The 13,997-nt window shown below is 38.1% G+C and overlaps 1 protein-coding gene across 5 annotated transcripts in view; it reads right to left on the bottom strand.

Moving 5' to 3' along the window:
- Positions 1 to 224: 224 nt before the first annotated feature.
- Positions 225 to 13,997, bottom strand: part of ptpn20 (protein tyrosine phosphatase non-receptor type 20) — a 42,299-nt gene continuing 28,526 nt past the window's right edge. For 2 of the 5 annotated variants that reach the window (XM_055169335.2, XM_055169336.2), the window contains 11 exons: positions 13,523 to 13,563; positions 13,155 to 13,316; positions 12,593 to 12,817; positions 11,042 to 11,115; positions 10,492 to 10,646; positions 10,263 to 10,408; positions 8,590 to 8,680; positions 4,798 to 5,132; positions 4,290 to 4,505; positions 4,126 to 4,188; positions 225 to 2,356 (listed from right to left, as the gene is read on the bottom strand). In XM_055169335.2, the coding sequence (XP_055025310.2) occupies positions 2,249 to 2,356; positions 4,126 to 4,188; positions 4,290 to 4,505; positions 4,798 to 5,132; positions 8,590 to 8,680; positions 10,263 to 10,408; positions 10,492 to 10,646; positions 11,042 to 11,115; positions 12,593 to 12,817; positions 13,155 to 13,316; positions 13,523 to 13,563 (1,616 nt within the window). In that variant the 3' untranslated portion in view covers positions 225 to 2,248. Of the gene's footprint in view, positions 2,357 to 4,125; positions 4,189 to 4,289; positions 4,506 to 4,797; positions 5,133 to 8,589; positions 8,681 to 10,262; positions 10,409 to 10,491; positions 10,748 to 11,041; positions 11,116 to 12,592; positions 12,818 to 13,154; positions 13,317 to 13,446; positions 13,564 to 13,771; positions 13,985 to 13,997 lie in introns of those variants that run through there. The other 3 variants (XM_055169338.2, XM_055169339.2, XM_055169337.2) reach the window with 3 other exon arrangements.

Here is a 13,997-nt window from a genome sequence, read left to right as displayed (position 1 = left end):
AACACTCCAGCTCGTGTGCTGTGGATAAGGCTGTAAAGAGACAGCTTTTGTTTCTTTAACTGAAAAGTATCAGCTGTAAACCTCAGGATGTGTACTGCAGGGTGACACGGCCTTGAGCTGTCTGTATGTTTCAGTCTGCCTACAGTTCTTTATTATTAAGATGGCTATGGATATTAGTTGGCTATTATATTATAAATATAATAAATATATTTGAAGAAACATGATGACGAATAATGTGCTAATTTTATTTGTAAAAACAAGTACAGTTATAGATTAATACACGTGTGATACATCTTATAACTACGACTGACTAGCTTATACAGTATGGGTGAGCAGGGCACAAACTAATGCGGGGTTAATTGTAATGCAGCTACTTTACAGCAATCTGTGATTTTGGTAAATTTCTCTTACTGTCAGAAGATCTCCTGTGAATTTGTGAAAAGTTTTGGTTAAGATATTGAACAAAGAGTGTTTTGGAGGCATAAAAGTAAATTTCTTCATCTTATGTTTTTCCGATTTCTGAGTTGGGTGTGTCATCAAATCCAACCCTATATTGTTTTAATCACTGTCTTGTTACCTAAAACATAACACCATTTTGAAACATGTCAGCAACTCCTAGTAACTGATAGCTGGGATTGAAATCATTTTTTACACAGCAGGGTTAGTGTTAACACAGTGTTATAATTAAGCCTCCAGTATACAATGATATTGGAATGAATACAATGTAAAAACTATTTATCAAGATGATAACTATAAAATGCAATATCAGGGGAAATAACTTTTTTTGTCTTAATTGTGCAGCCCTTTCAAAAAAATCTATATGTTTGGATGCATAATACAAGAATGGTTAGATGAAGGATCATGAATGGATGAATATTTGGATATCTATCTATTATAGGCAGATATATAAACAATATCCACCTTTAGTATATAGACAGAATTTTATTGAATATTTGTGTTTAAACTAAATCTTCTAGCAGAAAACAAACCCTCTGTTTGTTACAATTAACCCCACCTATAGGGTAAGTTGTAACATTTGCACTACTGTCACTTTCGGTGTATTGTACAATAACGGTAGGTCCCACAAATAAACTTTAAGTGTTTATTTGTAGCAGAGATGTGTGTGTTGATTGTGTAAAAAATGATTGATCTAACTTAAATATTTTTTGAATGATAGAGCCAAAGTCAAAAAGCGTTAGGTTGTGCCCCGCTCTCCCTTACTTGGCATTCAAGTACAACGTTTATATTGTAATACAGCAATACACTGATACTGTAGGTTCACATTTTTACAATACCTGTTAAAAAGTACTGCAATACAAATAAATAACATTAAATGTTAAGAAACTTTAAAAGCTCTGATGTGCTCTGAAATAAATTGTTTAAGACATTCTTGTGCTGCAAATTATTGTGCTGTAGGTTTACAGTGAGAAGTAAAAGATTACAGAATATTGGTCCATCGCCATTGTTGATACATTCACGAGTTTGTTGCTTAATATTATGACTGTAGATCCTCACCGCAAGAATTCATTACACGTATAAGTAAATACTTGCCATGGTGTCAAAGTGAAAATATTGTGCCAGCAAGCAGAGCATAAGAGGCTCACAAACATCAGAGAAAAGAAGGCTATGGTTTGTAATCTCTGTGCATCATATACTGATTTCTTTGGGATACCTCTGTCTGCTCTGACCTTCTGTCAATGAGGAGGTAAAACAGTCTGCTTACAGTAAAATCTGAGTGAGTGCAGAAAGAAAACTGCCCACATACAGTATAGAAATCAAAAGGCACTTTGCTAAAATTGATTGAAATTGTCTGTCTAGCGGCTGCTTCTCCAGAGAGTCTAACAAGCATTTAAAAGATGATGATAGCAACTAAAATCACCCACACTGCAATACTGTCAAGCTCATACAGTGCAATACTGTAAGATATATAGGTTTGGATAATACATTTTGTCATTTGTGTACATGGTTTAAGGATATATTTTTAAAATAGTGAAAATCATTGATGTTTGATTTATCATAAGGAAAACAAAACTACCACACATCCCACGCAAAATGACTATAAGGCTATGAAATCAGGATTTCTAAGGGTGACGATATATAAAAATATAAATCAGATATTGCTGTTAATGAATTAATCTATTTTCTATAATATTGTCAATATTTGGACAAGTGGTCATACTATATAAGACACACATAAAATCATCATTCTGCCACTCAAAAACATTTTTCAGGAAACAACAGTAAGACTTTAAGGATTCAAACATGAAGAGGATTCAGATTGCCAGTGGTTACCATGAAGAAGTGAGATGCTCTGCAAAACTTCCAGCCAGACTTTATAACAGAAGAGGTACTGTTCCTAAAATCAGAAAGAAGAACAGCATTTTCAAAACCTCTCTAGATTCAACCATGCATTCAGTAAAAGGTTAACTCATAAAATACATGCAGAGGACAAAAATTCCTCCTAACCAATAACCAGCTGGATAGTACAAATTAAAGTTTTAAAATTAAAATTGGATGTAGAAAATACAAATCAATCATTTTTAATTTGTCCTTTTTAAGTGTTTTTCATTATGCCAGAAACTTAATAGTGGAAAAATTGCCTTAGATTGGACATTTACATTGAACATGATGTTCTGACCCGAAGTACTCAAATCATTTGTTGTACAAAAGAAACAAAAACTGAAATTATTTAATATATTTATAATGGGAATGTAATATTTAAACCAAAGAACAACGTGTTTTTATAGTTTGGTAGTTGTTTGGTCTCTGAATGTTTCTTGAATTTCAGTGGTTTCATGCTCTTGTGCAATGTGTTCATGCTTGCAGCAAATTGTTCACTTTCCACCATTAAAAGGACACTCAACTTTTTTTTTAAATATGCTCATTTTCCAGCTCCCCTGGAGTTAAACATTAAATTTGTACCGTTCTGGAATCCATTCAGCCGATCTCTGGGTCCGGCGGTATCACTCCCAGCATAGCTCAGCATAATCCATTGAATCTGATTAGACCATTAGCATCGCACTCAAAAATGACCAAAGAGTTTCGATATTCTTCCTATTTAAAATTTGACTCTTCTGTAGTTACATCGTGTACTAAGACCGACGAAAAATTAAAAGTTGCAATTTTCTAGGCAGATATAGCTAGGAACTATACTCTCATTCTGGCGTAATATTCAAGGACTTTGCTGCCGTAACATGGCTGCAGGTGGCGCGATGATATTACACAGCGCCTGAAAATAGTCCCCTTGTTTACTTTCAATAGCAGGAAACTATTTTCAGGCGCTGCGTAATATCATTGCGCCTGCTGCAGCCATGTTACAGCAGCAAAGTCCTAGATTATTACGCCGGAATGAGAGTATAGTTCCTAGCCGTAACTGCCTAGAAAATTGCAACTTTTACTTTCCGTTGGTCTTAGTAAACAATGTAATTACAGAAGAGTCAAGTTTTAAATAGAAAAAAATTGAAGCTCTTTGGTCATTTTTGAGCGCGATGCTAATGGTCTAATCAGATTCAATAGATTGTGCTAAGCTATGCTAAAACTGGTCCCGCCAGACCCGGAGATCGGCTGAATGGATTCCAAAAAGGTAAAAATCAAGTGTTTAACTCTAGGGGAGCTGGACAATTAAAAAGAAGTGTCCCTTTCAGGGAAAGTCACCAAACTTGTCCATGTTGGCCAGAATTTGGCCAACTGACACCAAAATTTAATTTCACGTGTTTGCATTAACATGTGATCAAATATGAAATAAAGCATATTTGGTGTGCTGTCCAATGAGACAATATATTAAAATATTAGCCCAAACCCAGAGAACTTCCCCCTCCTAAACTGGAATAGGTACATCAGCAGAGAGTGAAGTGATGGGGTGGAGGGATGCTTCTAAAAACTGTCATAGGACAGATGTGAGTGACGGCTTTATATAGAGTGCTCTTTGTGCTGATTGGTTGGATTACATGACCATGCTCCTCACAAACTTATTTAAATAAACTTTATTTAAATACAGCTTGACAAGACCAGCGGCTAGGTTTCCTGGTTATACATAAACTGAGAATACATGTGAGTGACTTTGTATGTCACATCCTCACACCATGCAATACCACTGAACAATGCTGCATGTTGTGTTGTACTCACTTTGGTCTGAATCATGCCGTGGCGCTGAAGTCTCATCTCCTTCACTATGTCACTCACATTAATCTACAAGCACAAAACAAGAGCCCAATCATTTATTATGATCTGTTGCCTTTTCTCACATATACCCAAATATTGCTGTAAGACCATTTAAGGTAGGTACTCACACTTAGATCTTTCTCAATGAGACTGAGGATGACGTCAGTGCAGATGAGGACCCCGGCCCGACCAATGCCTGCACTGCAGTGAACCGTGATTGGCCCTTTAGAGTGTATAGCCCTCATGTAGCGAATAAATCGCACCAGTTGCTCAGAGGAGTGGGGTGTGCCATGGTCGGGCCATGTGGTAAACTTCAGATGCTTCACAAAATGAACATCACCAGTCTGGAAAAGTATAAAGTTTCATGAGGAGTATACAGTTATAACCAGCTGGATAGTAGACTTTACAATTAAAATGTATTGGATGTGAAAAATACATTACAAACAACCATTTTTAATTAGTTTGTCAGTAAACATTTATTTATTTATTTATTTCCTACTTTTAAAGAAAAAATAGCTTTTTTAGTGTAAACATTGTTTCATTTTTTTCGTGGCAAAACCATTCAAGATACATTTGAAAGCAAGCCCTATCGCATGCATATTTATTTCATTTAATTATTATTTTATTACTCCTAACCTCTTTTTCCACCATTTTGATGATCTTAATATGGAAATAGCCGAGCATCTGGTGGTTGTCCAGAATGAGCTGGTAACGGTCAGTTTCTTTGGGAACGCTGAGCTTCTCGGGCCAGTACTTGTGGCATTTGACCCGGCCCCGTTCTACCTCCTGAGTCATCATAGCGATAACATCAGACTTGTTCTCCCACACCATCTGCCAAAAGTTATCCTGTGTAGCTGGCAGAGGGCCCTGACAGGAGATGTAGAGGAACTCTTCTGTGCCCACCTTCATACGAATGTAGCTGGCATTGATGTAGTCTTTGTTTTCTCCAACAGGAACCCGCGTCTTATCGTCTGAATGGTTGAAGAGAAAGAAACAATGGTCACTAATGCCAGCAATATTGCATAATCATATTATACAGATAATATACAGAATCACGCACTGTTATCATATGGCTGGGGAAATGTTGGTATATTTAAGCTTAAACAAGCATTTTGTATTACTTTATATAGTTATAAATATAAGTTTCGGCTTCATCCTGGTTCTTTTCGGGTGTAATGATATTATCATGTACAACATGTATGTTTTGTCTTAGAGATACTGTTTTCTGATATGTTAGACAAACTGTATTATGAATTTTTATTATATTAGTTTGAAATAAATGAATATGTATAAATCAAAGAATGAATAAATATAAGATAAGTTCTATAGGATGTACGCTCCAATAGTTTTCCTGTAGATTAACTCAAACAATGAGTGCTCATAATGAAAACCTATACAATTGTATCATTTCAAATGCATGATTCCCCCTAAAATTGTTTTTAATGTGAAATCCAGTTTCAAGAAATTTATATGAGGTCTCTGCATCCATGTAATGGGGCGAGTGCTGTTGTTGGCTTTAATACCTAGCAGTGTTATTAATCTGCAAAGCAGAGACTGCTTTGTTGATAGTTTCCCCATAGAGTAATGCAGAAGGAACAAATGGTCCCAATGTACAACAAATAACTTCTCCGAATAAATAAAACAAGCTCATCTCAAGGTCACGTGCTTTGGAAAACCTGAAGGAGTGAACGCAGGGGAGCAGGGTGAGAAGAATGCTCTAGGATATTCCCATGTTGGTTGCTATAGCTTAATAAATCTCAAGACATGAAACAAAACACGCATTTTGTTTTTAAACAGCAACATTTTACTACATATGAGTCAGAGATGATCACTTGAGGGACACTCCACTTTTTTGAAAATAGATATTAGATAAAAGATATAGAGATATGCTAATTTTCCAGCTCCACTAGGGAACATTTGATTTTTACAGTTTTGGAATCCATTCAGCTGATCTCCGGGTCTGGCTGTATCACTTTTAGCATAATCCATTGAATCCGATTAGACCATTAGCATTGTGCTCAAAAATGACCAAAGAGTTTCAATATTTTTCCTATTTAAAACTTGACTCTTTTGTAGTTACATCGTGTACTAAGACCGGTGGAAAATTAAAAGTTGTGATTTGAAAGTAACCAAGAGGACTATTTTCGGGCGCTGCGAATTTCATTGTGCCTGCTGCAGCCATGTTACGGCAGCAAAGTCCTTGATTATTACGCCAGAATGAGAGTATAGTTCATAGCCATATTGGCCTAGAAAATCGCAACTTTTAATTTTCTGTTGGTCTTAGTACACGATGTAACTACAGAAGAGTCAAGTTTTAAATAGGGAAAATAACAAAACTCTTTGGTCATTTTTGAGCACGATGCTAATGGTCTAATTAAAATCAATGGTTTATGCTAAGCTATGCTAAAAGTGATACCGCCAGACCCGAGATCAGCTGAATGGATTTCAAAATGGTAAAAATCACTCTAGAGGAGTTGGAAAATGAGCATATATTAACTATTTCCCCGCCATTGACGAGATATCTCGTCAATCAAGAGAAAACGCTTCCCAGCCAATGACGAGTATTTCCGTCTTTCCGCAATACCGCTATTATCCACTAGGATAATACTTTTTAAACGCAACTTTTTAAAACCGGAAGTATTGCCCTATGGCAAGCTGCTGCATGTCCGTGTCTGTTTTAAAGATCGCTCTGAATGGGATCTCTATGAAAAGTCTGTCACAAAAATGGAATTATCTCTGCTTTTTGCTCAAAATGTGGTGTTTTTGCAGAAACATATTCAAAAGCTGATTACAAAAGAACAACTGAAGGTAGGATGAAACGCTTTTTTTTTTTGAAAGCAGAGGGTCTGTTCTTACATTTGGTATATTGTATGTTTATATATTTGAAGAAGAACATTTTCTGGAAGGCATTAAACGTTTGTGAAAATCATGAAAAATGGCGCTGGCTGGCAACTTTTTAAAAAAACGCTGGCGGGGAAAGAGTTAAAAAAGTGGAGTGTCCCTTTAAATATTTCATTGAATAAAATGAAAATATTGACTTGTTTTATGAAATTTTAACTCCGTAATAATAGGTCCAAAATAATTTTCAATTTTATAGTTTGTTTAGTCGCATGTTTCTGGATCTGTGAGCAGTGTACAATGTGTAAGAGAGCAAAAGAAATGATTGTAGGACAGACTCAGTGGTGTCTCTCACATGCTATTTTACTAGTTTTGGCCGCAACTCAATGCAAGGGGGCCGCTTGCAAAAACATGTTCGGAAGAGGAAAAGGGTTTGAAAACTAAAACAGTGAGAAGGGAAACAGGGAGCACATGTGCACGCAGTACATCGCCAGGAGTAGGTAAATTCGTGCGGAGCGAACTCCACAATGGGTGGCATCACGCTTTCCGGAGAAGGTTGCAACCCTTGAACTGCTTCCAGCAAAAACAGCGGTTAAGTCCCAGGGGCCTCACACTTTCAATCCTGGGCCCTTTATTCGTAGAACAGAAGCCGTGATAAACAAACATTCCAGGGCAAGCTAGGGCTGTCTGCCTCCCGCGAGCACATGAAACACTGTATTGTACGCCTTCTGCACAGAGACCCCCTCTTTTCAATGCTAATACAGCCCACATACACACCACCGGCCTAAAAATCACACACTCCCCTGTGACCCCTCACATGAAGGGATGTTTCCCATTACCAGTGAAAGCGGATCGGTGAGTCACACATCTCCTGTTTGACTTTTGCAGCATTATAGGTTATATTCGAAACAGAGAGACCAAACATCAACTTACACGGCTCATGACCCACCACACCTCACGGCAGCGAAAACTGAACAGGAGTGCAAACAGGATACCGTAGCCGCAATATGAAAACGGCACCACATGGGTGAGGAGGCCCGGAAAGCCGCAAAGAGGTGCCGGATAGAGTGTGAAATAGGGAGTGAAATACACGTCCACACCGGCGATGTAATCTAACACCCTGCTCTGGTAGGACACCCGGGAGTAAATAACCAGGGATTGGTTACATTTCATTTAATTGCTGTGTTGTGTGTTCTGTTTTTACTGGTAAATGTATAACGGGTTGTTTACTGGTAAATTTTCTACAACAATATATGTTGCCCTGCATTGTAAAAAGTGTTATTATTCATATAAAACAATATATAGTTGATGTACATTCGCAGTATCTGTACCATTTACTACACTTACAGTAAAAGGAAATTACAATAAAACTATAATTTGAAAATTTGGCCTTTACTGATTTCAATATAGTATTTTGTTAAATTCTGGTAATTCTTTACAATGTGGTTTCAAAATGGCATGAAATGTAAAGGACAAACATCATTTTATGAGAAGTGAGGCTTGCTAATTGTAAAATGGCAATAAAAATCTTAACTAAGGGAACTAGTAAAAGGTTTTGTGGTGCACTATGGGAGAGGCAGAGGTACTCACAGGGCAGGATATCCCTATATCTGTTCTTCTCACGGTTTTCAGGGGCTTTTCCAACCAGACAGTTGTCTGAGGGTTTCAAATGCTCTAAAGCCTATTAGGATAAAAGTAAGATTAGTATAAATCTCTCACTTCTATAAATGAACAGTTCATGTTTATTATAGACATAAGTTACATAGTGTTATCTATATCAGTGGTTTTTAAATTGGGGTCCCCCAAAAAGGTTCAAGGGGTCCCCATACAATTTGTGAGATAAAGGACTTTATCTAACAGTTTAAATGTTTTTTTATATTTCAGTATGGGGGTCCTTGCAACCAAAAAGTTTGAAAACCCCTGACCTATATCATTTATGTAGGGAAGAGCAGGGGCAAAAGTAAAATTTTTCAGAAAAACTTCCTTTAAAAAGACAATGTTTTAGACAGAGATATATTTTTGCTGTGGTCAACTCACAAGTGTTGTCTATCAATACCAGGTGAAATTGTTTTACAAAATTAAAATCACTTTAGAATAATTTCACTTTGAACATAAGTAGTGCAATGTTACTTTTGACCCTGTTGGCAGGGACGAAAGTAACACACAGGTGGGTCAAAAGTTACACAACAAAACAAGACAGATTTTTGTGTTACACTTGTTTTTAGTAAATATACACAATGGTGATCTTGTTTATATGTAACTGCAAAAATGTTGTGTGACAGTATTGAATTGTTGAAAATAAAATAAAAATTTAACAGTTTGAACACCATAAAATTAAATTAAAGGTCCAGTGTGTATTTTTTAGAAGGATCTCTTGACAGAAATGCTAAATATTATACAAAACTATATTATCAGGGGTGTATAAAGATCTTTCATAATGCACCGTTATGTGTTTATTACCTTGGAATGAGACGTTTTTATCTACATACACCGATGGTCCCCTTTCATGGAAGTCGCCATTTTGTGCCGCCATGTTTCTATAAAAGCCCTTAACGGACAAACTTTTTTTACTAAGCTGTCTCCGATGACGACATGTTTGTCAGGTGGCAGCTACCGTAGCTTCTCTATGCGTTTCAAAAGCGAGAGGTGAGCAGTGGACTGAGCCGTTGGTTGCAATCTGCAACATCACCACTAGATGCAGCTAAAATGTAAACACTGCACCTTTAAATCAAATTAGAATAATATACATTTTTAACATAATGCAGCAATATTAGCCGCGGGACAAAGGTAACAAGTGTTACTTTCGTCCCGACAGGAACTCCTGAAATTTAAACCGGATTTAATTTTATTTTGATGTGTTAGAGCATTAAATAATCTGTAGATTGATCATTACTTAAACACATGAAACGAAAAACACAACCCTTTAGACCGCTTTAGGAATTTACTTATCATGGTTGAAAACGGCTTTCCGGACCTACACGCGCAAAACGGTAAGGAAATAACACAATATTTTTTCAGGTCTGTCAAGGGCTGTGTGCTAAAGTTGCTGCCATAGTTTGGGGTGCAAATGTTATCAGGGCTCGGAGAAAATCGCTTTTTTACTTTTGTCACGCGCTACTTTCGGCCAGGTTCTCCCCGACTGTATATCAAGTACACTAAAAAAAAAATGAAATGACTGGATATACAGTATCTGATTGCAGTCATCTTTGCTCTCTGATCATTGTGATGAAGAGACGACTTTTACTATAACTACAGGCCCTTACCATAAACTCTTTGATCAGATCTTGCTTTTCCAGCTGTTCAAGAGACTGGATAAGGGCTTTGACCCTACAGCCAGAGTACCGCCCATTCTTAGAAGGGGATATTACTGCAAGATTGGCAAGCTCCTCTTCTGACACAATCGCTTCACCTTAAGGTAAAAAAGTGATCTTAAAAATAAGGAAGCACACAAACCAAATGTAAATATATAACATATAATGCATTTTCATTCACCTGTGTGAGGGGCGATCTCCAGGGGCGATGAAAGAAGGACGCTGTCGTCGTCATCGTCACCATCATCTTCCTCATCACTGCTGCTCCAGCCGTCTGACTGGCTATGCTTTTTCTGACTGGCAGAGTTTTCTAGTTGCTGCTTCTGGGGGTCTGTCCTGAAGGGGGTACGGGGCAGGAATGAGCAGAGACCTTGACCACATTGCTACGTTCCGGGGCCTGTTATCATGCAAGGCTGATTTTCCTGCGATTTTTCCACCTAAAATGTAAAACATCTGCTAATTGCAAGTGCTTCGTCAACCTAACTAAACCATAGCTGGTATTATTTTCTGGCTGGTCCTCAATTTTAATAATGACTCTATAGTGCCTCCCTGTGGTGATTCCTTTTGAGAGCTAGGTTGAAAAAATAAATGGTTCAAATATGTTTAAAATATACACAACGAAGCAGGAATGATCTCGAATTGAAATTTGCTGCCTAAAACAAAACCTGCCTACTGGTGGCCATTGTGTTAAAGCATCAGAATTAAGGAAAATGTGATTTAATGACACCCACCTTTCCTGTAACATGTCCGTAACTCTCAGAGATGGGCAACACCTCTGACAGGTAGGTGTACAGTTTCGACTTTCCTACAGGCAAGAGACGGGAGAAAACAAGAGAGAGAGAGAGAGAGAGAGATACAGAGAGTAAGAAGAGACATGTGATAAGTTAACTTAGCTTGAGCTACACTTACTTGTCATCTGAGTTTGTATAAACTGTTTCCTCTGAGGGACATAGAAGGCATTGCTAACAAATATTGGGAGTGCACCGATAAATGCCGATATACACTACTAATACGTGGCCGATAACTATTCTGATTTGCACAGCCGATATTATTCACAGCTATTTTATGTACTAAGGCTTATGATCAGAAATCACTTATCGATCTGAAATCACTGTTATGCTGCGTTTACACCAACCGTGTTTGAGGCGTCAAAATCGCGTCTCCATGCCTAGTTTGCCGCTTGAATGCATTCGCGCGTCTAGAGCGAAGTAGACGGGTGGAAAAAGCAAGCATTTGACGCGTGTCAGAGGCAAAATCCGCTTCTTGTGGGAGGGGCAAGTGCTATGCGATGTCTGTTTGCAAGATGACTGGTGTTGAATCGCTTCTTCCGCGCAGCACCAAATGCCTCATTCGTGCCGCGAGACCTCCAGACGCGCGTCAACGTGACTTAACATTGCAATCACTCGCGCAACACACTTCTACCGCGGCTGGTCTAAACGCAGCATTAGTTTGAGTCACATTTCCTCGAGCTGTGTGTCATCATAGATATGTATAATAAAGGCTAGATGTGTTATGGCGGAGTCTCTAATGTCATCACCTGGTGGCCATTTTACCACAGGCAGCTCGCTCTCTTTTAGCACTGAGTTTAATGGTGCAGGTACTTTTAAATTACCATAACTTGCTAAATTTTCTACCAATTTTCAAACGGTTTGGTCTCTTACAACTATATAAACGTGGCTATAATTCTGGATGCTTTAACATGTTTCATGAAAAACATTTTTTAGTATAAGTATGCAGTGTCATAGGTACATCTTTGATGTTTATAAAAAACCAAACCGTTTGAAGATCGGTGGAAAGTTGAGCAGGTTGTGGTCATTTAAAGGTACCTGCACCATTAAACTCAATGCTACGAGTGAGCGAGCTGCCTGTGGTAAGATGGCCGCCAAATGCGTTCCACTCAATTGGCCAGCAGCGTGGGCGAGACATCTAGCCTTTATTATACATATCTATGGTCATAGCTGCGTGTGTATGGTTCTTCTTCTACGGCGCATATTGAGTACTTCTGCACAAGAGCGCCCTCTTGCTTTTGGATGTAGCGGCATTTCACCGTAATTCATTGAGAAGCATAGCAAGCATCATCGGTCAATATATCAGTGTTCTCCTAAATAATATTATGGTGAACCTCTCAATCATGGTTTAATATCACTTGTTCACTCATTGGACTAGCTTTTTGTCTAGTGTTCTGTGTTAGGAAACGGCTTTAAATTCACTGCAACATTTAACCAACGCAAAGTTGTTATTGTGCTCACAATGTAAAGAGGTGGGACAACAAAAGGATATACCTGCTCACATTCTCCTCCAGGACAACCAGAGGTTTGGAAACCTGCGTGATCTGCAGAATTGGATGTGGTTATATCCGGAGAGGCTTTGGTAGGGGAGCTTGAACCAGAGCAGACTGACATGGGGAGGATGTCCCTACAAACGGTCAGCTGAACCGTGCCCTCTGCCTTCCTCAAAATATCTACAACTTTACAGTGGCTCAGACCTGACACGATAATGCCATTCACCTCCAAAACATAAGATACTATGTGACATTATATGGTGTCTCTAAAGATCTTCATCCACACTATGAAACCTAACAGTTAACTTAACTCAAACCATTTAAGTAAATCGGTTGCATTAGACCATTTAAGTTTTAAAACACATACATTTAAGTACCGTGAACTTGAGTCATGTGCAATTATGCACTTATATTTAAGTAGTGTAAACTGTATAACTGCATATGACTCAATTTGTTTAAGTTCACAGTAGTCAAATGTATGTGTTTTAAAACTAATGCAACTGGTTTACTTAAATGGTTTGAGTTGAATTAACTTTTAGGTTTTACAGTGAAAATGCACATACCTCCAAAATGATGTCTCCCACTCGCAGACGGCCATCCTGTTCGGCCATGCCTCCACAGCAAATATCTTTCACTCTAAGAGCGCTCCCATTGACTCCGCCCGTCAGGGCAAAGCCCAGCCCATCCCTCTCCGACTTGGTGAACTCCACCTGGACAATGCAGCTCTACAGGAAAAAATGTTTATTGAGATTGAATATGAAAAAAAGGATGTATGTGCAATGTGAACACAAGTATCCACTTCCATATTCAAGAAAAAGGTTTTACACCATTACAAATTTAGTAGTGTAATATTACTTTATAGATGATATAGAGATTACAAAGCTGGAGTCAGATTACTCTCCATGTCAAGTCCAAATACAGCAACAGTTACCTCCTGCTCCGATGTCACAGAAAGCCTCCTCCTGAATCTTCCTGAGAGAAAGAGAGATGGAGAGAGAGACAAATGCATTTATCTTGTTAAATGAAGAATGAATATACATACGCATCAATGAATCAAATATCAAGTTACAAAATTCATAAACAATTAGAAAATCATCACAAACTTCACATCAACAGACTTTTTTAACCCTGCTAAATGAAATATCAATGGCTTTGCCTTTAAAACATTTCCCAAACTCACGACCGTCCACCTCCTTTGCTGCCATTTTGAGGGGAGTTGTGTTGATCACCTGCTCCTTGCTATTGTAGGAAAACTATGCTTGCTTTTTTAAAGTGCTTACAGACCTCCTGGCTAGTGGTTTCATAGCAACCCGGATGCCCTCGAAATCATCTGGCCTTTATTCATCACACACAACGAATCCGCACTTTGATCGGCCGGAGGAGGCCATGTCACTCGCTAATAATTA

The sequence above is a fragment of the Misgurnus anguillicaudatus genome, chromosome 11 (assembly GCF_027580225.2).
Source record: "Misgurnus anguillicaudatus chromosome 11, ASM2758022v2, whole genome shotgun sequence".
Classification (NCBI taxonomy): Eukaryota; Metazoa; Chordata; class Actinopteri; order Cypriniformes; family Cobitidae; genus Misgurnus; species Misgurnus anguillicaudatus.
Note: the sequence above shows the minus strand (reverse complement) of the source record. Positions and strands in the feature narration are given on the sequence as shown.